We start from the raw sequence: 27799 nt of genomic DNA on the forward strand, positions 1-27799 counted from the left end.
CCTGGGGTAAATTTCCTATTTCCCATCCATAGAGCCAGGTTACACTTGAATATGGGCAGGGATGAGCTTTGTTTTATGTGAAAGTATAGACTGTTTGAGAACAGTGGTATACACTGCAAATTATATCTATCTCTCTAAACCATTTTGTTGATGTTGCAGAGGAGGATTTGATCCCTGGACTAATATTTTCTGAGTATCTCTTGATTTTCTGATGCAACAGGTCCATTAAGGCTGGTCAGATGATGCCTTGTATGCCAGACACAGGTCACCTCTTAGCAGTCTGTAAGAGACTGTGGAAATAGAGCTTTGAGTCAGTCCATGTATAGCAAATTGTTTCAGCAGAGTATCCGTTGTAAGGTATCTCTGTGGGTATTCCAGCTGTTGCATGCATCTGGATAGATGCATACAAAAGGGGGCATTATACTTAGTGACTCTCCTTATGAGGGAAGAAGAGAGGGGGACAGTGGCACCATTGACCTAGAAGTGAGAGGGACAGTGACATCCCTGGACCTAGAACCAATGTCTTTGTTAATAAACTGTAAATATAGGAGGATTTCCCCACAACAGTGGACACATGTTGGTTGAAATTTAGTTTGCTGTCCACATACGTTCCGAAATCTTGAATGACTGGGTCCACTCTTAGGGGGTGTATTCTGAATGTGTTAGTTCCCTGAGGGAGTCATCTTACCAAGGAATATGGTAATGCATTTTTTGGTGTTTAAGTTTAGTCCATGATTTTAGCACAAGTTATTTGTTTGGGACAATCATTCCTGCACCCAGCTTGCAGTCATCTGCAAATTTAGTCAGCCAGACTCATTTAGTATTGGTTTTAACTTCAGAGAAGTAAATGCTGAACAGAAGAGGTCACAGCACCAAACCCTGGGGGACTCCAGTGGTAACTGGTCTTTTTCTGGAGGTAGCTTCCCTTGTTTTGATGTTTTGCCTTCTACCCATGAGCCACTTTGTGATCCAGTGGGTGACTTAGGAGGTTATTGCTAGATTGCTTAACTTTTTTGCTTGGCTAAGTGGGGTATTGTGTCAGAATCTTTGGCCAAGTCAAGGTAGGCAGTGTGCACTAGTTTACCTTCATCCATTGCCTTAGTAACTCTTTCAGAGATGTTCACCAGGTTGAGTAAACATGATCTGTCTTTGACAAATCTCAACTAAAACAGATGCAGTGTTTGGAGATTCCCTATGTCTGTATTGATTAACTCCCATCATAATCCTTTCCTTGGCTTTACACATGAAGCTATTCAAATGTATGGGTCTGTAACTGCCCAGATCAGTGCAGAGAGATGACTGCTACTGTTCTACACTTGCTTGGTACAAAACCTTTGTTGAGAAAGAGGTTGAACAGTGTTGCTAGGGGTTTAGCTAAATCATGCTTCATGCTGTTCACGATACATCTGGTGATATTGTCAGGAGCCATCAATGCAGTGTTTTTATCTTTTGAAAGTGCTTTTAGGACTTAGTCATATGTGATAGCTTGGCGGCATTAGTTTTGGGAATTTCTTGTGGGACAGACTGAAGAGTGGTAAAGTTTGAGCTGAATGTATCAGTCAGTACGGTAGCTATCTATTCATGTTCATTGCTGCATTATGTTTCTAAGATTTCAGACTTAATTAAAAATGCAAGGTGATTATCTTCTACCTCCTCAAAAGTGGCTTTGGATTTAAATAGGCACTTGAGTTGTTTAATTTAATGTAAAGAACCCTTTTATTTTGGAAATTGCTCTTTCTTTTAGCTGATATTTTCTTCCTTTTATTGTATTGCTGATGTTTTAGTTCCATCATGGGGGGTTGTTTCTTGTGTTTGCTCTGTGCTTGTCTCAGCAGAGAACAGCTATACGATTGGTGTGTGATTCTGCATAACCAGCACAATTTTCAGGGTTTGGTGAGGATTTGATGTTTGCCAAAGTATCACTTAGGAGTAGGGAGTTTGTCTTAGAGAACTTTCTAAAGGTTCCAATGGCAGATATTTTGAATGAAATTTCTTTTTGGTCTGACCTAGCAAGGGACATGGTCTAAAATGTTCCCCTGGTGAGCAGTCTGACTATTTCTTCCAAGGCATTTGCATTGACAAAGTCCAGGAACCTATGTGCTTTTGTATTAGTAGTGATATATACTTCCCAGTCTACAGATAAGTAGTTAAATCACCCAGGAATATGGGTTTAGGATTAATACTGAGATACTTCAAATCTTGTTAAATATACATTGTGTCTTTCTTGGATCATAGAGGAGGTTCTGTAGCTAGCCAGTATATTGTAAGGAAACTTCCTGATAGCGATTTTAGACATGAAAGAAGATGTAATGCATCAAACCAAACTTTTTAACCAGCTTTGGTGAGCCTCTGTTGGATGAAGACTGACAACTCCACCTTTTCACCTCCTTTACAGTGGCTGATGTAACCGTGTGGAAGCTATTATAATATTACACAGCTGGAGTACTGTCAGATGATTTAAACCATGTCTCAGGCACTACACAGACATCTGCATCCGGCAGGATAGGGTGGCCTAATGGTTAAGGTGCTTGCCTTGCAAACACAAGGTGCAGGGTTTGAGTCTCACAAGGGATAATTGGCTAGGCTTAAAATGGCTCGCAAGGGCAGTTAGCTTAGTACTAATCTATGAACCTATGAGAGCTTGTAGGAAGTAGAATTTCTTGTTTAGGCTCCCAGCATTGACTGGCAAAACTTTTATATTTCCTTTTGCTTGTTTTATGTTTGTTGGTTTATCTTGTGGCATTTCCTAAAATGTGCACTATAGTGTTGGAGAAAGTCTTTGGCAATGTTACGAAAACCAAGAGGGGACAGGTGTATGTCATCTGTGCAGAAGCAGCAAGGTCTGTTGAAAATATCTTTTCAGAATGAAAATTATTAGGTCTCCTTGGAATGATACCAGACGCTAAGGAAATTATTAGTCATTTTTTATTTGCTCATATTGTAGCATCATTCTTGGAGAAGGTAGAATGTTGCTCAGTGCTGGGCTCATACCTGCCTGTGGCATAGTCTGAGCTGCATCATGGCTGTCTTCATATAATTCAAGGAGGTACATCTCAAGTCATTGATAACCACATATGTACTGTGACAGTCATACCTGTACCTGTTGTTAAAAGACTTGAGTGCATGAGTGATTTGACAGATTCTAGTGAGTGCATGAGTGATTTGACAGATTCTAGTACCTGATTAGCAATGAACAGTCACTTTTTGCTTGCTCAACTTGGTAATTCAGTGCATCTGTATGTCTTAAAATGGCAGCACCAGTTCTAAGTCAGCTGCTAGCTGCTGGTTGGCACTGGCACTTGAAAAAATGGAAGAAAACCACCACGAAGGAATCAACAATTTATTATAAACAAAAGATAAGCGCTTTTGCATGCATAACTGCACGCTTCCTCAGATCTAATGCATAAAAAGTAAACCTCATTTTATATATAATGGGAGTCTCCACTCCCTATCAATTAACAAGTATTAAAATACCAGTTAAGCAATTAAGCTGCAACAATTAAAAATGTAAAACATTCAGTGTACTGATCAACAAGCAGCACATAGACTATAGAAGACGATACATTTGTAGAGCATGAAACATGAACCAAACAAATAAATAGATCAGATGTTTCAAAGCATCTTGATCAAGAACATTGAATGTAAAATTGCCAAAAAGTATTGCAAACTACCTACTGCTAAACTATAAAACCTCAAGTAAAATCTATATAATTAAAAGTCAAAATAAAGACAGACCTAAAGCACGCTCTTACTTTCATGTCTATCCATACCACAGAATTGTCCTAGGTTGTCACGAGCTCAAGCTAAGCATGTGCTAAGCAATGAACCATCCCTGTAAACAAATCCCAAAGGACTGTGTAAAGACTGTTAGAAGACTGTAAAACAGGAGAAAAACAGGAGAAAAAACAGGAGAAGAAGGGGGGGGAGGGGGAGTAAAAGGTGTGTGGAATGGGAACAAGCTTGTAGAAGAGAAAGGAAGAGAAAAAAAGAGAGACAAGGAGACAGGGTCAAAAGGTCATAATCACCTCCTCATCTTCAGTGCTGATCTAATACTCACGTATGAGTTAAGTCCAGGGGGGTGATGAGCCTTAAATCTGAATATCCAGCTTAACTCTATGTTCTCCAAATGTTCTCCAACTCACAAAAGTTATCACCTTTCCTTTTATCAAAACATTTCTTCTGCAGAACCTTAAAACTGAAGGCATGTGTAGGGAATTCCAAGATATGTTTGGCTAACGCATTCTTGGTATCAGCCTTTTTAATCTCATATAAATGATCATGAATCCTGTCCCTAAGTCGTCTCGTGGTCATGCCTATATAAAAAGCTTGACACATGTCACAATTAGCCATATAGATAACATTCTTGTCCTCACAATTGGCTATATGCTTAAGTTCAAAAGTATAATTAAGAGTAGGATGTGTAAAGGATTGTACAGGAGAAATCGAAGTACATATATTACATCTACCACAAGGGTAGGTGCCTAATCTCTGTTGGACTGTTGCTGTATTGGCAGTGGAGCTACCCAACTTCTCTATACATAAAATTCTCTTTAAATTTTTGCTGTTTCTCTATGTGAAAGTAGGGTGAGAACCAACAATCTTACAGATATCTTTATCGACAGTCAGAATGTTCCAATTCTTAGAAATAATACCTGTGATATTTCTAATATCACTAGTAAATTTCAAAATAACATTAGCCCTGTGGTGAGTATAATGGGTGGAAGTATATGATCTCATATGATTCCTTGTCTCTGGAATATATCTATTTTCAGATGTAAAACCTAACTTCACTTTATGCACCATCTCAGGATCATAACCTCTGTCAAGAAATAACTGCTCTAACTTCTGATATTGTTGTTGCAATTCTTCAGAATGTTCACACAACCTGCTAATCCTAGTAAATTGACCCTTCACAATATTTCTAAATATAAACCTAAGGTGCATACTATCAAACCTAAGTATGGTATTCCTCCAACAAGGTTTCCTATACAGGGATGTATATAGTCCCCCTTTTTTGTCCTTACTAATGGTAATATCTAAAAAATGTATGTGAGTGACAGACAAATCTATCGTAAACCTTAAAAAGTCTGAGGTCAATTCTAATTCTTCTATGAAATTATAAAGTTCTGCAGGTGTTCCTTTCCACAAAAGCAGAATATCGTCTACAAATCTTCTATACAGAAGAATTTTGGAAAAGTTAGCATGTTTGAAAAGGCAGGAGGACTCCCAAAAGTATACCACCAGATTGGCATAAGTATTGGCACAGGGAGTCCCCATTGCTACCCCCCATTGCTGTAGAAAATATTGTTCTCTATACATGAGTACATTATTATTTAAAACTAAATCTAACAAAGTATTCAGTAAGGCTTGTTCATTCCTACTGAACCCCTGAGTGTGATTTAAGATGTCTCTAATAGCTTCCTGCCCATAAGCATTGGGAATCGAGGTGAATAAGCTCTTGACATCAAGTGTTACTAGTAAACATGAATCTGTAACTGACTTCTCAATCTCTTTTAAATCACCTAATAGCTGATAGGTGTCCCTTAAAATAGTGGGTATATTAGACACTATAGGCCTAAGCTTTTTCTCAATGTAAACAGAGATGTTTTCCATTACCCAACCATTACCCACAATAATAGGGCGCAGAGGGGGGGGTATAACCCCTTTGTGCACCTTAGGAAGCCCTTTAATGTAAGGTAACTTAGGATGTTCTATAAACAGAAAAGAATATAAATCTTGGTCAATCTGTCTGGCCATCATTAAATCATACAATTCTTGGTGGACCTCATATATATGACGCTGCACAATACCCTCATTAATTTGTTTGTAGGTGTCAGCATCTTCCAATAATCTATTCATGCTCATGATGTAATCATTTATATTCAACAACACTACACCCCCCCCCCCTTTATCTGCTGGTTTGACAATAATGCTGTCATTATTAACTAAAGAAAAAACAGACTCCCATTCTTTATGACTCATGTTGAAAAACAGTGTCCCTGGTTTACTATTATAGTGATAACTATACAAATCTTGTTCGCAAGCTTTAACAAAACAGTCCAACATGGGATGTAACGTTGGAGTAAAAGTACTCTTCTTCTTAAACATAAGGGAAGTGTCCACAGGTCTATTAGAGTCCATAGACGCACTCTTATTAAACAACAACTTTAAAGAAACAGTTCTAACAAATTTCCTTAGGTCAATGAGCGTTTCATTAAGTTTACTAACCTGTGCAGGGATGTAGGACAATCCTCTATTTAAAACATTACAATCAGTTTTAGAAAGTACAATATCTGAAATGTTAAATATCAAACAATTCAGTCTCTCATCCATGCTCTCCTTGTCTGTGGCTCCTGAGAAAGTTTTCTCTTCGTTCTTCCCCGACTTCGCGATCTGTCCCCTGATGTTCTGTGTAATTGGACAGGCAGGGGTAAAAAACACTCAATATTGTCTTGTATCTTTGGTTTGGCTCCCATAATGTGATGTGAATTAAAGGCTAACTGGTTAGGCGGTGGAGTACCAGTCGCAGTCAGCTGTGCGGTTCCGGTGCTCTCAGGTAGTGACGTAGAAGGATTGCCAGGCCCCAAAGGAAGCATTAAAGGGGCAATACTCGTCGATTCCGAAGGAGGATTAGAGGGCATTTCATTGGCCAATAAACCTGTACTTGATGCATCCTGATTATGTGAAAACCTTGGCCAAACGAACACCTGCCCGTTCGAAAAGTCACAAAAGTTCCTTTGAAGTTTACGTGACTTAACTTGTTGAAGTCTGTCACTGTACGAGGTAATTCTATCACTGTACGAGGTAATTTGTACATAGAGGTTATCTAACCTCTTTAAAAAGATTTCCCCTTTAAATCTTCCAATTAAATCACTATGCAACTGTTCCGCTTTAGTCGCTAGTTCATTTTCTATAGGTAAGAAATATTCCAGTAACAATGTGATGTACTTGTAACTCAACTCAAGGTTAAGCCTCTGCCAACTCTTAAGTAGTTCTGGGTGATTGTTGCCATACGAGGGCATACACAGTACCCTCATTCCACGTGGAACTACTTTGAAGTGTTGGCATGCCTCAAGGTGTCTGCGTTGCCATATGAGGCGGTGAAGTTTATAAAGGCAATTCTCTAATTCTTTAAAGATAGCATTAAAGTCAGCCATATTAGTGACAGTACCTGGAATTGGCAGAGTAGCAGTAGTAAGTTCCATACCTAGTAAAGGATTGACCTTGTTGTCTATAAGAGTATTCCATCTCCGATTGATCGTAAGTCTTTCAGGTACATAATCCAGTTCTACTGGGGATCCTTCCATAATGTGGAGGCAGGAACAGCAACCGAAAAAAAAAAATAAAGCTGATAAAACAGTCCTGGCTCCCAAAGGTCTCTTCCAAAAGCCAAACGACACAGTAACTTGAAAAAATGGAAGAAAACCTCCACCGACCCTGGAAATTACCGTCCCATTAGCTTGACAAGCCTTATCTGCAAAGCCATGGAGAGGATCATAATGGAACTCATAAATAAAGACATAGGGAACTTGCAGACTTTGGATCCAACCCAGTTTGGCTTTGTCAAAGGCAGATCATGCCTTTTAAACTTGGTTGACTTTTTCGAAACAGTCACCAAGGCCATTGATGAGGGTAAGACCGTCCATACAGCCTACCTCGACCTGGCAAAGGCCTTCGACACAATACCCCACTCGGGTATCATCGAAAAACTCATCAGCTTGAATGTAAACCCATACATCACAAGATGGGTTGCAAACTGGCTAAGTGAGAGAACCCACAGGGTCAGAGTTGCTGGCGCCATGTCAGACTCAAAGCCTGTCACAAGTGGTGTCCCACAGGGCTCAGTCCTGGGACCACTCTTGTTCGGCATCTACTTTTCTGAAGTACAAGCAAACACAGGAGGGTTATGGCTAACAAAGTTTGAAGATGACTGCAAACTGGGCGCCATAGTCGAAAACACATCTGACACAGATATCCTTCAGAAGGACCTCACAGAAATGGATAACTGGTACCAGAGACATGGCCTAAAGTTAAATGCCAAGAAATGCATAGTCATACCCTTCGGGAAAAACAAAGTTACCCCTAGCTACCATATAGGTGGCAATCCACCGAGCACAGAAGAAGTCATCAGGGATCTGGGGACCCAGGTTGACAGTAACCTTTCGTTTGACACTCATGTTGCCAAAGTAGTTAGGAAAACCTTCTACATTGCCCACCTGATCATGAAGGGATTCATATCTAGATCAAGGGAGGTCATCATCCCCCTGTACTCATCACTCATTAGACCTATGATTGAGTACAATGCCCCATTCGGAATGTATCTGACCCGACACCTGCAGCAGCTGGAAAGGCCCCAAAAGTTCCTCACCAAAAGGATAAAGGGTCTCAAAAATATGTCTTATGCTGCCCGACTGAAAGAACTCCAGCTCTATTCAGTCGCATACCGCTTGCTCAGAGGTGACCTGTGCCTGACATATAAGGCCATGTCAAACCCAGATTTGATGAATATGCTTCACCTCAAAAATCTAGATCCCTCAGAACCACAAGGCGGAGACTTAAACCTTGACACGGTTATTAATAGAACGTGCTGGAGGGACAGATTCATCACCCAGAGACTCCCTATGCTGTGGAACAAAATCCCGGTACATGAGGCAGAGCACCTCGCTGGCCTTGTTCAAGAGGAATCTTGACCAATGGATGGGAGATCGCAGATATACCCCAGGGATTACTTCAGTGTCACTGCTTGACAGAGGCACAGCAAAATAATAGGCATAGTTTTCTTCAAACTAAAGGGGTGGCGAAAGTCACATAACTATGGGCTAGGCTTATAAATGCCCTTGGGCAGATAGCCTAGTATGAACCTATGAACCACCACGAAGGAATCAACAATTTATTATAAACAAAAGATAAGCGCTTTCGCATGCAAAACTGCACGCTTCCTCAGATCTAATGCATAAAAAGTAAACCTCATTTTATATACAATGGGAGTCTCCACTCCCTATCAATTAACAAGTATTAAAATACCAGATAAGCAATTAAGCTGCAACAATTAAAAATGTAAAACATTCAGTATACTGATCAACAAGCAGCACATAGACTATAGAAGACGATACATTTGTAGAGCATGAAACATGAACCAAACAAATAAATAGATCAGATGTAACCTGATGAACCTATGAGAGCTTGTAGGAAGTAGAATTTCTTGTTTAGGCTCCCAGCATTGACTGGCAAAACTTTTATATTTCCTTTTGCTTGTTTTATGTTTGTTGGTTTATCTTGTGGCATTTCCTAAAATGTGCAGTATAGTGTTGGAGAAAGTCTTTGGCAATGTTACGAAAACCAAGAGGGGACAGGTGTATGTCATCTGTGCAGAAGCAGCAAGGTCTGTTGAAAATATCTTTTCAGAATGAAAATTATTAGGTCTCCTTGGAATGATACCAGACGCTAAGGAAATTATTAGTCATTTTTTATTTGCTCATATTGTAGCATCATTCTTGGAGAAGGTAGAATGTTGCTCAGTGCTGGGCTCATACCTGCCTGTGGCATAGTCTGAGCTGCATCATGGCTGTCTTCATATAATTCAAGGAGGTACATCTCAAGTCATTGATAACCACATATGTACTGTGACAGTCATACCTGTACCTGTTGTTAAAAGACTTGAGTGCATGAGTGATTTGACAGATTCTAGTACCTGATTAGCAATGAACAGTCACTTTTTGCTTGCTCAACTTGGTAATTCAGTGCATCTGTATGTCTTAAAATGGTAGCACCAGTTCTAAGTCAGCTGCTAGCTGCTGGTTGGCACTGGCACACGCCACAGACAGGGCAATCCACAGAAGGGCCCGGCACGCATCCAGAGTTGCCACCGCCATGTGGCGAGGGGGCGATGCCTCTTCCAGCCACTGCACGTGCTCAGCCCCACTTCACGGTCAAGCCCGACTGACCCAGCCCTTAGAGCCAATCCTTCTCCCGAACTTAAGGATCTGGCTTGCTGACTTCCCTTACCTACATTGTTCTAACATGCCAGAGGCTGTTCACCTTGGAGACCTGCTGCAGATATGGGTATTGCCCGGTGCGAGACGTACACTCTCTCCCCCAGCTTTTCAAGGGCCGACGAGAGCTCACCTGACGCTGCTGGAACCGCAATGCTTTCCAAGGCGTGGGCCCCTCTCCCAGGGTGAACTCATTCCAGGTCATCCTGCCCTTTATAAAGAAAAGAGAACTCTCTCTCAGGGGCCCCCACCGGCTTCTCCAGGATTGTTTGCATCACCACAATAGATGCCATGAGGTGCCCAGCTCCACCGCTCCAAATTCGAGGATCTGAATCCGACTCCCTTTCCATCGGCCGAGGGGGATGGAGGCCATCGCCCTACCCTTTGGAATGGCGCTCATCTATCTCTCAGGACTGACTGACCCATGTTCAGCTGCTGTTCACATGGAGCCCTTCTCCACTTCGGCTTTCAAAGCTCTCATTTGAATATTTACTACCATCACCATCAACTAGGATGTTTGGATGGGTAGGTGCCTGCCTTACAGACTCAGCAACTGTGACTTGTTTCTTGCACTATTTCTGGTGGCATTTTTAGGTTTAGAGTGTAGCTCAGGGTACTTTATGCCTGTTACATCTTGGAGACCTTTAAGACCTAGATAAGTTATTCTTAAGAACCTCAGCATAGGTAGAATTATGTGTGTGGTGTGCTGTTGAAGATTTGGATGATAGTGATCTTGTATGTGGGATTTTTGCCTCCAATGACATTAATATGCATGCAACTCTCACACTGCATTGTGTTTGAGTAATAGGTGATAGTCGGTCAGTATGAGACAATTTCTACATCATCTCAAGATACTCAACTCAGTCACTCTGACTACAGAAATTGTGGAGAGATACTAGTCCGTAGCTTCAACAGAAAGAGTCATGGTTTAGGGATTTGCTTTTGGACACAGGAGTACTACAGGTAGAGTTGGTACTATGGCATATGGGGAGGCCGATGGACTAGGCTGGAGTGTACAGATATCCGTGTTATGATACACAGCTGCAGAACGAGCTGTGTGCTTGTACTCAGTGCAGGCTAGATAAACGTTCAACCTAGATTACCAAGATTGCATAGATTTTTCAAGTTTCTTATAGGGAGAAAGATTCTTGGACTGACAACCAACTATAGAACAAATCCAATGTTGGTGGTGTTTTGTCTTTCCTCTTTGATGAAAAAGTTGTTTGACATGCCAAGAAGATGCCGAGATCAGTGCAGCTTCTCAAAATCTTGAATAAAAGAGTTTGGGCAAGCCCATCTCAGAGCAAGTTATTGGAGATGATCAGGAGAAGAATCCAATTAAAAAGACAATAAATCAGTCAGTGGTGCTCTGAGACATAGAACCTCCATAAAATCACTGTTCTCTCATCGCTTTGACAAAGTTACACATCTAGGGGCCTCGGTAGGCTTGAATTTTAGGAATTTTGCTTTTACAGTGGGGGCAGGTTGAGATTGTAATTACTGTAACACCACAGGCGGAAGCAGCAGGGAATACAATACCTGATAGACTGTAACAGTGTAACAATTAAAGAACAGTAGCAGTTGCAACTCTCAGTCTCAGTAAGTGCAGATTTGCAGACAAATGCAAAAAACTCATCTTAAACAGAAAAATATATTTTGACCTGTTGGATGGTCACAGATCCTGTAGCAAAGTCACAACATGGCCACTATTGCAACTACAAATGCAAGATAATGGCATCAGACCAGGCAGAAATTATTAGTGAATGTACTTATGACCAAAAAGCAGTAATAGGTGTTTAAATGCTTAATCAAGGCATTGACACTGGGGAATATCACAGTACTACCAATGTTAAGAGTAAAACTGCAAGATTATATCTTTAAACTAGACAGAGATAACAAGTGCTTTTTTGACAAAAAGAGCAGCAAGTTTTAAAACACATGCAATTAAAAGTGCAATAGTATTAGTCAAGGGAAAAAATGAAATTTTTTTCTTCCCGTTTTGATGAAAAATGGTGTTTGGAACACTTTGGGGATGCCAATATCATCAGCGCAGCTCGTCTCTCAACCTATGGCTTTCCATGCTTATCAGTCTGTGTGGTAAAGATGTTTAATGTGTTGTATTTCTACTATTAAGCTTATTCATGGTCAAACATACTAAATTGTTTATACTGTAATTACATAATTTATTACTAATAGTTCTGTTTATTATGTCGTAACTATGTTCCACTAATGACTTATTTGTATTGATTGTGTCATCTAGTAAATGTTTACGTAATATTGTATCTTTTAACAGAGAAACAGAGATCCATTATTATGGTTATGTATATAGGCAACTTCTCAGATTTCTTCATTGGGTCTTCTCTGAAAATAGGGTATGCATAGCAGGACCTTTCCAGTTAGCAAATGTAAACAATAAATTAATGAATGAGTAAACAAATAAAAATAGTTATTCTGCATTAGCACAGTCTGATCTTGAAATCTGGGGCCCTGTAGTTCTGTTGCTTCACTGTTATGTGTTGTACTTGTGATGAAGTACACTGGATACTAGTACTCCCTCATCCACTGGTAAGTACCAAGTCTAGCACCATAATCTCCATAATGAGATCATTCAGTAGCTGCTCAAGTCCTACTTCTGTCTGAGACAGCTGTTGGATGTAGAGTTTGCTTCTGGCAGATTAATATCACCTTTTGACAATGTCTGTATGTCTACTGCTGCCAATGACCAGCATTTTCCCTCTCCTTCCTTTGTGCTGGAGGTCTTGTGTAGTAATAGTGATTTTGCTGCTCCTGTTGTGATCTATGGTACATCCACCACCATTGTCCTGCATTTCCTGTGTATTGTCATTCTGTTAAGATTCTTGAAGTAAAGATGCACATCTTCCATCTTTGTTAAAGGATATTGTGATAACCCCTCATAGTTTCCAATATATCATAGCTATGTGATTTACTACAGAAGTCAGCCATCATCACCAAGGGGGTGGTGTACTAGCATTCCTTAAGGTCATAACTGATCGTTTCTCTCCATAAAGGAAAAATTCAGCAGAATTGACTGAAAGGTGTGCTACTGTGTACTGTATAACTAGTTATTGCATGCAAGCGAAATAGAGGACCTCTTCCCTCGACAGCTAGTGTGGATTGTTAGACCAAGACCTTCAATTTTAAAACCAGTGCATAACAGGATGTAATATAGCAACTAGAGCATTAACCTCCGATTTTTCCACTGTGGCCCCAGCTGTGAGAGTCATCCTTTTTAAAAGACCATTTCATCTTCAGTCCTGGTCTGTAGTTTTCTTGTCTGTTCAACATTTTTATTGTCTGTTTGTAGATTAATGCTGGAATTGTATACCAAACAGCTGTTGTCATCTGCATAAAGTGCTTTGAGATGAGCATGTTTAAAATGTATTATATTAAAAGAATTTATTAGTTGAAAAAAGTAATGATTTGTGTAGTCCCATCAGTAGAACAGCTGCATTAGAAAACTGGAATTCCTGTACTGTGGACTGTTTTTCTTTACCAGTGACTCTGTACCGGAAGTTTCACATCCTGATACTGCCTTCATCATGAATCAGGTTTCCTTCTCTGCCCCTGCCTCGGATGAAGTTCTTGTGAAGGATCTGGATTTGAAAGTATCACAGGGACACAACTTGCTAATTGTGGGGAACACGGGAACAGGCAAGACCTCTCTTCTGCGGATTCTGAACAGGCTTTGGGATACAGCAGCAGGTAATAACTGCCTGATTCAATTGTAAGACCTGCCTTTTGGTAGTTTCATGTTTTTAATGTAGGGGATAGTAACATCAGAAGAGGTAAGGGTTTCTGTTTTTTCCTGCTGTACACCTTTATTTCTCCCACATTCAGTTCCTGACATTTTTTTGATAATGTCATATGCATGTTACTGATTTGAGAGCAGTAAGATGAAGGCACATTTTACTTTGTTTTTTGTTTGTATCCTATTCTGAGCCCTTCAGAAAAGGAACTAGAGAGGCTGACATTTTGGACTTCTTCAGTTAGGCATAATGTATGACAGAAAAAAGCAATATTCAGTAAGCTCTTGCTGGTTTAATGGTTCTAAGGGAGAGCACCTGTCTGTAACTTCAGTGAGTGGGTTTGGTTTGCCTTGCAACCAGGCTGATACTGGGCTGGCCAACTGTAGGATTACAAACTGAAGCAACAAACAGACTGTTTTCTGGGAGTGGTGGAAAAGTTGCAACTGTAGTGCCCCCTACTGAATGGCAGAGGAAATAGTACTAACATTTGCCTTAGACTATGAACTTTTATATGTCATCTGTTTTCTATGTATCTGCTTATCTCTGGTGATGGGTTACAAAAACCATAGAAAATACCTGTCAACTGTCTAAAAGTTCACAGACTGCCTGGATCTCCTCATAATTTTTGATATGTTCCTGTAAGTTTTTTTTCTTCTGGCAAATCGTGCAAGTATGAAGTCACTAAATAATGATATCTGTTTTGATATTCAGACTTTATATTCTATTTATAATTTCTCCTAGATTTTGGGCCTTTGTTTTCCAATTATTTTTTCTTTCACCAGAATTCTTTTGCTAAAGAGATTGATAGGTTTGCACAAAAGCAAGTGGTATCATGCAGACTGATGGAAGTTACATTGATCCTTGTTGATGGACCGGTTAAAACTAAAAATACTAATATCTTTGTTCTTTGAAGAAAGGGCTCCACTTTCCACAGGGTCACATCACTGATAGCTAGCCAGATATGTAGTATAATCACCTGAAACTGCATGTGAGCATTGTTACTTGGCTGAGTTGTCAAAACCTCATAAAGACAGTGCAACTGAAAATATCCTCTTACCCCCAAGGTACAGTGACCCAGAATTAACTGTATTTAGGGCAGGTGTGCCATGGACACATGCCATGCTTCATTTATGTGGAGGACTTGTCTTCATGGAAAACAGTTGCTTACGTTTTGGGATTTGGGCTACAGTTTGAGTAAAAATGCCTTCCTTGTGGTATTTTTCAGTGGATCACAGTAGATGCTTACTGTAGATGGCTCTTAGCAGTTTGTCCTCAAAGAATAGATAATGAAGATGGCTCTTAGCAGTTTGTCCTCAAAGAATAGATAATGAATTGCTACTAACAGGTTACCTGCTGTTTGACTTACTGTTTTAATGCAGGAATAACAAAAAAAGGTCATGAAGCACAGCATCAAAATGAAATACATAAGTGAAAATTGCAGAATAAAAATCAGGTTAAATAAAAGTACTGTTGAAATGTTTTGGTTTGTGTGGTATAACCTGTGATGTCCTTCCATATCACTGTTGCAGTATTCTTTACAATAGGGATCCCTAACAATGGCAGCCCGACATCCAGCTAGTATTCAAAAGCCTTTAGGTTGGACTCTGTACTCTGTGCATCACATGTACGCTCCTCACTCAAAACGTAGAGCATTAAGGTGACATCCAGACATACTATCCTCAGAACATCTTTGCTGCCAGTCTGAACGCTATTTTCGACTGTCAGTCTGAATGATCTGCTGATTACCAAATTGTTTTCAGGTAAGTGCCCCATTGGTGTTTTTTTGATTTTTTTTTTTATCTTCGTTTTGCATTGTTCTGGTTGTTGGTTTCATGCCATCCAGAAAGGGGAAATGCCAGTTCAGGAGACAGATTTCCCCCTCAAGACCATCACGAGCAGTGTTTGTTCTGTTTAGGTATTTCCCATGACTATACATCTTATGAGATTTGTCAAGTTTTTGTCCCTAAGACGTTACATAGTCTGCTTTCTTCCCTTGTATTTACTTAGAGAACCAATGACCTAAACTGTTGGCTAAAGACACTATGGAAGGATCTTCTCAGCCGAAGAGTCATCCATCTGCGAAGAAAAGACCAAGAAAACTTGATTGGATTCTTCAGTTTGTACCACCTCCACCGGATATCTCTTTTGAGGCTGGTGAAAGCCTGGAGGATCATCTAGTTTCCTTCTTGGATTCCTCTGCCATGACCGCTTCTGAGGTTGACATGGATCTGACTTCACGCATGTCCATGGAAGCCTTGCAATGTCCACTTCAGATGTACAGAGGAAACCACAGCTGATAATTACTGAAGGGCCCAGGGGTTTTCCTCAGATATTAGTGAGAGAAGAGGTTCTGACTACCATTATAGTGTGTTGTCAGGGGTCAGAGCCTCCTAAATTGTTCAAGGCTGAAGTCCCACTTAAAAAGAAGCAGAAGACTAAACACATTTTACGTGCATCTAAAGATCATCAGAGTCAATGGCAAAATTGCACTCTGCCTGTTTAATGCTGTTATGTCTCTGAAGCTTCCACAGAGGGATTTTTGTTCTGCTCTTCCTTGGTCTTTTATCTCTCTTAAGAGGCCTAGGGAGCAGAATTCCTTGGATAATGATGCTGATGAGCTCAGATTCCTTCTCCATTAGACTATGGTCTTGAAGAAGAAGAGTCCGTCAGTCCTGACTCTCCTTTTGAAGAGATTTTGTTTGATGATGCTATTTCCAGAATGATGGAATTTCTCAAATGGGACTGTGCTCAAGTGTCTGATGTTCAGAAGTGGTACCCTGCTGGATGCTTTTTCCAGTGTTTCCCAGGCTCCTGATTCCAACCCCCTTGCTCCCAAGAAACCTGAAAGGTTTTATAAAGTGCCTGATGTCTGCAAGTATCTTTATAAGTGCCCCTCTGTTGATCTTCCTGTGGTACCAGTGGCTTCTGATAAATCCTCCAAATTGTTATCTTTAACAAAGTTGTCTCCCTCTGATAATGACAGCAGAACCATGGAAAGGCTAGATAAGAAGGTGTATACTTCTGTTCCCCTAGCCTTTAGAGCTGTGAACTATCAGACACATATGACCAGGTATGTCTTGGCTCTTCTCTCTCAGCCTGTCAAGCCATTTCAGGTCTTCCTGATTCTGAAAGGAAGGCCTCTGCTCTTGCCTTGCCAGGGACATCCTCCCAAGTTGCTCGCCATTCCATTAAATGAAGCTGTGATGTAGATGATGCTTCATCTAGGGCTGCTGCTTTTGGATCTGTTTTGAGGAGGTATTCCTGGCTTAGAATTGAGCCTTTGCCTGATGGATATCAAGGATAGAGTTATGGATGCTTCTCTGGATAATAAGCATTTATTTGGTACTGCAGCGTGGAGTTGTTTAAGTCCCTGAAATGAAAGGGAAGGCCTTACAGGAGTTTAAGCATATTTTTGTTTCACCTATTCCAAAGTTTCAGAGGAATTATCCTAACAAACCTGTCTTTGTCTGTAGACAGTCTCACCCCAAGAGTAAAAAAGGTGGTAGAAGGGCTCCCTCTGCTAAGGCTACCCAAACTCCTCCTACTGAGAAGCTTCCTTTTCCAGACAAACAAGATGCTCTCTGACTGTCCTTGCCCTGTTATTCTCAGTCACATTCCTCTTTCTCTACATCTTTCCTTTTCCCTTCCTGTTTGGTTAAAGATCACCCAAGACTCTCCTGGGTTCTTTCCATCATTCACGAGGGGTTATTACATGGTTTGGAAATATTTCCCCCTTTTTGGGCATTCCTCAGCCTCCTCAGGAACAACTGCCCTTTTTCCAGAGGTGCTTCAGGGTCTGTTGGCTCAAGAAACAGTTCAGGAAGTTACAACTTCATAGGGAGGGAAGGGTTTTATTCCAGAATGTTCTTGGTCCTCAGGAAAGAGGGCACCTGGAGACCCAGTCTGGATCTTTCTCAACTAAATACGTTTTTGAAGGTCGCTTCCTTTTGGATGCTGTTCCTTCAAACCTTGGTTCCTCTTCTGCTTCCTCAGGTTTTTCTAGTTTCCCTGGATCTCAAGGATGCTTATCTGCACACGCCTATTTATCCCCTTTTCAGGAAGTTTTTGTGTTTCTCTCTTGCTTCCTGGTGTTTTCAGTTCTCTGCTTTGCCCTTTGGCCCCTGTACTGCCTCAAAGGTCTTCACCAAATGCTTCACTCTTGTGATTGCTTTTTGCAGGTTGAGGAGGATACAGGTTTTTCCTTACCTGGATGACCTACATATTTAGGCCTCCTCAAAACAGATCCTCAACAACACAGTCACAAATTTAATATACTTCTAAAAAACAAAAAAACACCTAACAGTCACTGATTATGCTCTTGCACATTACCTGGCTAATTACACCATTCAGCTCTCTTCTACCCTAGTTAGGGCAACAGTCTTATATATACAAAATCCGACTCCCAGGGTTGCCACCCCTCTGTTTTTTTTCCGGACTGTCCGGAAATCAAACTGATTCTCCGGTAGTCCGGAAAACACTGTACAAACTCCGGTATTCTGTTTCAAAAAGGAAACAGACTATTGGAGTTTGTAAATTGGCTGATTTACTATGCTTTTTTACAGAAAAGCATAGTAAATCAGCCGAAAGCAGGTAGCAGGAATGGAAAAAGAGGGAGTTCCGCACCGGGTGATGTCATCGTGATGTTGCAAAATGGACGGAATGTGGGCAGGAGGGGTGGTGAGACAGGCGGGGTTACTGGTGGCGCAGGGGTGTGGCTTTACTCCGGTTGTAGCCACAACAAAAAGTGGTAACCCTACCAACTCCCCTATGTTAGGCCAGTCTTTCCTAACTTAATAACTATGTTAAAGTGATAAAACAAGAACTATTTTGTCAGCAATCTATTCCCAATCATGTACTCTCAACTGACACATGTAGTTTTCACATGTTTATATACTCTACCGTGGTCGAGTGGCCTCCAAAAGACATGCGTGAATGGGTGTGCCTTCGCTGAAGGTTGGGCGTTGGGCTGGCAACTCAGCACCATAAAAATTGACTGCCAATCATTAGCGGACCGGAGTTCCGCTGTGGCGACCCCTAACCAGGAAAAGCCGAAAAGACAAACAATATACTCTACTGTAAAATGTGTAACTGTCTCCATGCTTATATACTTTACTGTAATTCTATCATCTTGAACCTTTTTCTAACTTAATAACTGTTATAGTGATACAGCAATAGCTCCTTGTCAACCATCTATTCCTAATCAGCTACTGTCAACTGACATATGTTGTTTTTGTTCACAGATAATATATTTTCAGCTGTAAAATGTGAAACTTTCTCCACGTATATATACTCTAATGTAATTCTACCTTTTGAACCATGTATATTATATTCTACAATATTCTGTCAACATTTCTTGAAGCTTTTCTCCCTGAGTCTCTGCTGAAAACAGGCTCCTGGCCTAGTCGGACACCACCCGGTAAACAAATGTAAAACAGGTCTATATCACTTCGACAAAACGGCAGAAGTTCGAGCACCATATGTTCGAACTTTTAACCTTGAAGTGCAAAACCATCGAAGGCTTAGAACAGCATTTTTTTTTTTCCCAGGGAAAAAAAATTGCTGTTCCAAGAAACACACACACAACACAAGCACACCAAAAAAACGGCAATCCACACACATACACTTAAAATCCTACATCTAACCCTACACTAAACTGTACATACACTACTATCTATCCACTTACCTTAACCCTAACCCTAAGGTCTGTCACTATCGCACACTCACCTGACCCGTGTCCTAACCCTAACTCACCTAACCCGCCCTAACCTTAACTCACCTATCCCGCCCTAACCTTAAAGTCTGTCACTGTCTCACACCCACCTCATCCGCGCCCTAACCCTAACTCACCTAACCCATGCCCCTACCCTAACATCCGCACAATCGCACACTTACCTGAACCCGACCTGTAACTTTCCACCACAGTGCGGAAAATAGCAAAGCCACAGAAATGGCCCACCAAATTCTTTCCCTGGGAAATAATTTGGTGTTCCGCGGCTTTGCTATAATCAGTTTTTGAACTTCACAGTTCGAACTTATGGTGTTCGAACTGCTGAAGTTTCGATGAACTGATAGGAACCCTGTAAAACAAAATAAATAACTATTACTTCAGTTTTTACACTTAGCTATTTCTCTCCTGCAAAATCTGGGGTTAACTGTAAATTTCCAAAAGTCATTCCTGACTCCTCCTCAGGATCATGTTTCTTTTCCAGGATGCAGGCTCCAGGCTATTCCAATGCTGACACCCTTGCCCCCTCCCAAGACTTTAACACTGATTGCATTCTTTCAGTCCCTTCTTCCTCTAGCTTCAGTTGTAGCTAGGGAGTTTCTAAGGGCTCCAGGTTTCATGGCTTCACCCATTCCTCTGCTCCCTCTAGCCAAACTCTGCATGAGAAAGCTTCAGTGTTTTTTAAAGTCAGTTTGGCTTCAACATTCACAACCTTTAGATTTTCTAGTCCCTCTACTTCCTTGCCTCAAAATTGGAACTTCATTGGTGGATTCATCAGTTGTCCCTAAACCTAGGGCTTCCTTTTCAACCTTCAATCCCCCCAAAAAAAAAACTGTTCACAGATGCCTTGGATGTGGGAAGGGGGCCTCCTTCAGTCCTCTGAAAGTGCAGGCCCTTTCGTCTCTCTGACAAAGAAAGACCACATCAGTATGTTAAGAGATGAGACCTCTTCTGGCTTTCAGGCTTTTCATTCTCTTTTCCTTCCAGGGCCCCTAAGGATTCTCACAGACAATACCACAGTGGTTTTGTCTTCTATGCAGGTTAACCCTACAGGTTTGGGATCTGGCTGTCCAGTATCGGGTGATTCTTCAGGCAGTTTACATTCCCTCAGATCAGAACATAGTGACATTTTCTTTGAATATGTCTGTAACACAATCCCACAAGTGGATGCTTCTCAGGAATGTGTTTCTAGACATTGTCCACCAGTGGAGTACTTCCAAAGTAGATCTATTTGCCTTCCCTCTGAACAGATAACTTCCTTTATTTTGTGCCAGAGTCCCATGTCCTCTGGTGTGGAAGGTCGATGCCCTCTCTTTTTCTTGGAAGAGGATTTTTTTAATGCCTTCCCGTCATTCCGAAAGTCCTGTTCAAGCTAAAACAGAGCATTCAAGCTAATGAGAGAGAGAGAGAGAGAGAGAGAGAGAGAGACTTTTTTGCATCTCATTAAGCCTCAGCTGGGAACATTTGCAGAGCTAAACAGAAGCTGGTACAGGAGTAAGTACTGTATTGGTAAGGTTTTTGCAGGTGGAAGGTGCAGGAGCTAAAACAAAAGATTTTTGCAGATACAGGTGTGCACAGCTCTAAAGAAATGACTGTACCTATGGCTCTATTGGTTTGCAAGAGCTAAACAGATATGGCATTAGCAGTCTTTTTAAAGGTAATAATTTCAGGTGTCAGAAGTATGAAGCATCATAAAGGTGGAAACTCCACTGACCCCTCAAACTACTGACCTATTGCCATTCTGTCCCCACTCTCCAAGAAATTAGAAAAATGTATTCACTCACAGCTTCTCGATCACCTCCTCACACACCACTTACTTACCCCTACCCAGCATGGATTTCGTCCTCACCACAGCACCACGACTGCCATCCTCACCTTTACTCATATCATTGCAAAGGCCCTAGACAACAATAAACTCATTTCCTGTCTCTTCCTAGATCTCTCCAAAGGCCTCGATACTGTCTCTCATCCTCTAATACTATCCAAACTCACAAATCTCCACCTATCCCCCTCCACACTTGCCTGGTTTAATAGTTACCTATCTGGCAGGGAACAATCTGTCAAATGGCTCTCATCTTCCTCACCTTTCCTTCCCATCTCCACTGGTGTTCCCCAAGGCTCCATCTTGGGACCCCTTTTGTTTAACATCTTCACCAATGATCTTTACACCTCATGCAAAGAATCCTCCCTTATTCAGTATGCCAACAACTCCACACTTATATCCCTCTCAAATAACATTCCTGAACTACACTCCCTGACCCAACAGGCCCTACTATCCACTGAACAATGACTCTCTCACAACCTATTGATCCTAAATCCCAAAAAGACCAAACTCCTACTTTTCCTTCCCCATTCTCTTTCTCATCACAAAACTTCCTTTTTTATCACATTTTCTAACAATACAAACATCCAACCTGACACCCACACAAATCTCCAAGGGGTCATTATCGATGATGAACTCAAGTTCAACCTACACATACTCCAGTGTATAAAAAAAAAAAAAAAAACAAACCAGAAACTAGTTCTGCTATATCGGAACAAAAAATTCCTAACCCCTGAATCTAGACTTACCCTGGGCCAGGCACTCCTCCTCCTCTCCCTCGTACACGCCACCCCAGTTCTTACCAGTATCCAGGCCTCCACTCTAAACAAACTGCAACAGACTTACCATAAAATAGCCAGATTCATTAGTAACTCCCCATACAACTCACACCACTGCATTTCTTTAAAAACTCTTCAGTGGCTTGAACTTCCCCAGTTTCTGCTATCTTATCAATTTCATATGCTACACTCTATTCTTTATAAACCCTCCTTCTATCCATCTCTATCTTCCTTAGTCTCCATCTGCATCCCATCCTGGACTCTCCGTACTTCTAACCAACAATTACTTGATGTCTACCACCCAAAAAGGTCAGTAGGCAAACTACTCTGCAAACACTCTCTTGCCCATGCTTGGAACAAACTTCCCATTGACTTACGTTCAATCTCTCACACCTCACACATTAAAAATGAACTAAAAGCTTATTTTCTCAATTCCAGAACCTACCCTTGCCATAACCCTACCTAGTCTTCCTTCCCTTTATGTAAACTCAAAAGGACCATACTTAGTACCTTATTACACCTCTCTCTCCAATGTGTCTACTATGCATTTGCACAATTTTATACAAACAAAAAATGTTTATTGTTGACCTATTGAACCATATCAATGTAAAATTGTTACTTAACTTCTTTTTAATGCAACTTTAACTTTATGCATATAACCCAACATATGTGAATCGTTTTGCTATAACTTCTATTATATCAATATTGTTTAAAATTGTACTTGTTTTAAAATGTATTACTGGAGCTTTTCTCCTCGGGTCTCCACTGAAAATGGGCCACAAGCCCAGTTGGACAAACCAGGTTAACAAATGTCAATATATAAATAAATAAATAAGTGCCTGGCTTTAGTGACTGTAATCCTTAGTAATTTGCCCAGAAAAATCAAAACTTTTACAATGGACAGACCAATGAGGCAGCATCAGGGATGTTTGCAATATCAGAAGCTTGTACAAAGACATCATAGCTCTGTTTATTGTGGGTGAGCAATGTACCAAGGGAAAAAAATAATTCAAAGACAGTGAACCCTACATGAACAAGATGTTTGCAGACATTTCCCTTTGTGAAAATGATTAGCTGGTTTTTTTATACCTCATCCAAACATTTTTTGGATTTTATTCAGCTGCATTCTTGCAATGTCTAGCATTGGTTTTGTGCATTGAATATACCTGTCAATTTTTTTCTTAAACAGAAAGGTGCATCTCCCAGATGCTGACTGTACTGTAATTACAATCAATTAAAATTATATGAGTATGATTAGCATTTGCTACAATTTCCTTTTAAATTCAAATAAAATTGCATTCAGCTAAGTTCATTGGGTGGATTCAGCAGTCTACTAGGACAGTTTTATATATCCCAGTTGATGTCTGACTATCCTAGTACCATTAAACATTTTGCACTGGTGCTGCTAGCTCTACTGGTCCCATGGTCGGTCTTTCCTGCCACAAAAAGAAGTTAAGCAAACAACCTTTGTCACCACAGCAGGGTAGCAGTTTTTCTCAGCCTTAGGTAGTTGACTCTGCTTTGGCCATTTATTGTACCTCATATCACTCATCTTTTACCCCAGATCCCTCTGGTGTAACACCTACAGCCACTAACCAGGGGTTAGCCATGTCCTATGCGGCTGTTCCCCTCAGTGAGCAAGGGAGATGCACTCTTGTCAGTCCTAGGAGAGGGAACAGAGAAGGCATCCCTGTTGTGTCAGAATGTTGTACCCCTCCCTGGGGAAGCTGCTGGTGCCATTAGTAGCATGGTTGATCCTTTTTTCTTGTTGAAAAGAAGCAGAAAACTAAGCATGTGTCTACTATTCCTCATACTTCCTTAGACAGGCATGGTTTACTGGGTCTAGCTCAGGGTTTAATTTAGGCTATTGATCCGTCTTGTAAAGTAGTTTCTGGTAAAAGAGGGATACTTTTTTCCTGAAGAGATTCAAGTTTGTGAATCTGAACATGAAGATGAAGGGACAGATAAAGGGTTTTCTCCTCTGATTCAGACTCAGAGGAGAGCTCAGTTTCTGATTCTCCCTGTGGGGGTTTCTCTCTCTCTCTGTGACTGTTGCTAGAACCTCAGTGTTTTCAGTGGGAGAACACTGATTATCTGGAGTTGTTATCAAAAGGAATTTCTGGAGCCTACACCCATTCCTTCTATTGTGTCTGCTCTATAAGGTGTGTATGTGTGTTACTGCCTGCAATTTTCCTGATAGTCAGCCAGCTGCTCCAAAATGTTAAATAGGGTATATAAAGTTCCTCAGTTTTAAGTTTTTATACAATATTCCTATACCCGATCCAGCAGCTATGGCTTTAGTTGATCCCACTGCAACTAAGCACCTAGTTATTTCCAATCCTGATCTTTCTGATAAGGATAGGGAAAAGTATGGAAAAAAGTGCATACCTATGCAACTTTGATTTTCAGAATTTTGAATCGTCACGCTCATGTTAACGTTTGTTGTGACTAATTGTGAAAGTATGAAGAATCCCAACAACGGGGCACTAGGAAGCACCAGAATAGCAAGAGGTTAAAAACAAAAAAAACTTTAATGCTTAACTTCAATCACTGAGTTTTTGTCCTATGGAAAAAGACTTGATCAGATAACATTACAACCAAACATCCATTTACTTACAATGTTTCCAAAGATAAAATTAATTACTTCAAATTGAAATAAAAAAAAATAAATAAAATAAATACTTAGATGTTACCATCCATAAAATAGATGAAATACAAGGATACAAATCTACTATTTATCTTAAGGATACCTTCTCTAATTCCTATTTGTATTACACTAGTGCCCATCCTTATAAGCAAAAAAAGGAGTATTGTTAAAGGGCAATTTATGCGGGCATCTAGAATGACCTCAGGAGTCAAGATTTTATGTATGAATGTAATGAACTTAAAGATATGTTTATTGATAGAAAGTACCCTCTCGGGTTTGATAGACGATGTGATGAAGGAAGTGATGAAAGAAAAAAAGGGTAGCTACAACCCCATTCTAGGAAAACAATAATCCAGGTATAATGAAAAAACTTTAAATAAAGACATTGGCTCCCCTAATGTTGACGCGAATAATGAATACAAAGGAACATTTGTAATGAGTTATAACAGTGATTCTTATATTATTAAGAAGGTTATAAGTAATAATTGGAATAAGTTTGCTAGTTTTTCTGACTTAGAAAAGATTTTCAAGGAACCATTTAAATTCATCTTTAGGAAAGGTAGTAATATTAAAGAACTTTTGGAACAGAATCACTCCACAAGATGTGAGAGAAAAAAAGTTGGCGCATATAAATGTAGGGCTTGTGCTCAGTTGTACTTTATATTGAATAGGGAGGTAATATTTGTTGGGGGAGGGACAGATATATTGAAGCCACGACTTATTCAAATTGTAACAGTATAGGGGTGGTTTATTTTGTACAGTATAAAAAATGTGACACCGTTTATGTAGGAAAGCTTAAAAAGAAAATCTGTGAGGACATATGATGTACAGACCAGAGATAACTCAAAGTATGCTTATATAATGCATTCTTTTTGTATTCAACCTACTTTTATTTTTTTTTGTTTTGTTTTGGAAGAAGTGATCCAGGATCCCAGGGGACCATGAGAGATGAAAATAGAGTACAGAGAAGTCTATTGGCAATTGCTTTTAGAAGCCAATAGACTACGTAGGTTAAATGAAAATATTTCTTTGGTGCCAGTTTTGAAACTAAGGGTGGCTAGACTTTGAACACATTGTTATTTATATATTTTTATTCTAAATAATTTTGGAATTGTATAAAAAAAATTTTTTAGAAAATGGTGTTGATTGGTTGCTTTTTCTGATGCAGTTGTGTATTTTATTCCTACATTTTTTCCCTACTAGGTTGTATATAGAAATGTATTGGCGTAACTGACCCGTTAGGTGACACTGTTGTCTTATTATTATTTTAGTATTTAATAGAAGTGTATTTATTTATTAAATTAAATATTTTAAAATTGTTTTTAGATAGCTGGCACAATATGTCATTAGACAGATGTTCATATAAATTGCCTCCTAAGATGTTAAAAATGAACATTGTAATACTGTTAATGTTATAAGCATAGGGATTAATGGACTAATTAGAACAAAATAAGTATTTAAGGATGGATGTTTGGTTGCAATGTTATCTGATGAAGTCCTTTTGGAAAGGACGAAAACACAGTGATTGAAGGTAAGTGTGACTAAAGTTTTCTTGTTTTTAACCTCTTGCTATTCTGGTGCTTCCTAGTGTCCCTGTGGTGGGTTTATTGATTACTGTATTTGTGCAGTGTTGTTGGGTGCTAAATTTCTCTTTGTTTTTGTGAAAGTATGAAGAATATTTCATCTGCAGTTTCTTCTTGTGGGGAAAATCTGCTTTAAATAAATTAGTTACTTCTATTGTATAGATTGATACTCATTGTTTACAGTGTGTAGAACTCTGATACTTCGTCCAGAGCTATAGCTACTGGTACTGTTTTAAGGAGGTTGTATGGTTGCATTCTCAGAACCTCCCAGATGATGATAAGAACAAGATTTTAAATTCCCCTTTGGATAGTAATTTAGTTTTTGGCCTCTCTGCTGCATAGGTGATCAAAAAGTGTGATGAAGTGATAGTTATCCAGGAAATCTGTAAGGTTTTTCAGACCTCTTTTTCCAAATTTTCTAAGCGATTCTCTAACCCCTCATTCAATTTTGGCTAGAAGTAGAATAAACAGTCTCTTGAAGAGACCTTTTGACCCCCGGACCCTTTTTTAATTACAGAAAATCTGAATCTCTATTTTTCTCTTTGGCAAGATACTTTCAGACAAATGGGTTCTGAAAATCATTCATTAAGGTTACAGATGTCAGTGGGAGAAAATTCCTCATTTTCAGTGTGTGTGGGGGCTCATTCCTCATCATCCCTCTGGTTCTTCATCACAAGCTGTCCCAAGAAATGATAGAACCACTTCCTCCTTTCCAGGTGGAGAAGGATTTTTATTCAAGGATGTTCTTAGTGCCAATGAAAGAGAATGCTGGGAAACCAGTTCTGGATCTTTCTTTCCTAAACCTGTTTGTGATAGTGCCCAAATTCACAACCTTTGACCTCTTTTTCCTTTTTAAAGTTTCTTGGTAACACTAGACTTAAAAGGTGCTTATCATCACATCCCTATTCATCCAAACTTCAGATGTTTTTTAAGGTTTTGTGTGACTGGATCACCTTAATCAGTTCTCTGCCTTACCCTTTCTGTCATCCACTATACCAAGAGTGTTCACATAGTGTCTAGCTCCATTTCTAGCTCATTGCAGGCTACAGGGAGTCCACATTTTTTATGCATTTAGACTAACTTGCTTATGTTTGTAGACTCTTTTTCCAAGTGTCAGGAATCTCTCTCTCGAGTGAGAGATCTATCTCCTACATGACTTGGGATTCCAAGAAAATACTCAAAAGTCTATCTTAACCCCTTCACACAGGATTGTTTTCCTGAAATGTCAGGACATCTCAGTTCAAAGAGCTTTTCTTCCACAGGAAAAAATAAATCTAGATATAGATAATTCCTAAGGTTTTCCACTCAAAATCTGGTTACTACGAGAGAATACCTCAGTAATTTGAGTTTCACTGCTTCTATCAGTCTCATGCTATCCCTTGCATAACTCCACGTGAGAAAGAGAAAGTGGTATCTGTCTAAGCACCAACACACTTTGTCTTTTTAAATCCCAGTGCTGGGGTTTGTCAGAAGAGAAATTGTGG

At 40.0% G+C, this 27799-nt stretch overlaps 1 protein-coding gene across 4 annotated transcripts in view; it reads left to right on the forward strand.

The window, feature by feature from the left end:
- Positions 1–27799, forward strand: part of ABCD4 (ATP binding cassette subfamily D member 4) — a 1648172-nt gene that overhangs the window by 1097635 nt on the left and 522738 nt on the right. For all 4 annotated transcript variants that reach the window (XM_044074118.1, XM_044074117.1, XM_044074119.1 and 1 more), the window contains one exon: positions 13510–13715. In XM_044074118.1, coding sequence (XP_043930053.1) covers positions 13510–13715 — 206 coding nt within the window. The remainder of the gene's footprint in view (positions 1–13509; positions 13716–27799) is intronic.

This window comes from Protopterus annectens, chromosome 6.part0, assembly GCF_019279795.1.
Source record: "Protopterus annectens isolate FY-2018-M chromosome 6.part0, PAN1.0, whole genome shotgun sequence".
Taxonomy (NCBI): domain Eukaryota; kingdom Metazoa; phylum Chordata; order Ceratodontiformes; family Protopteridae; genus Protopterus; species Protopterus annectens.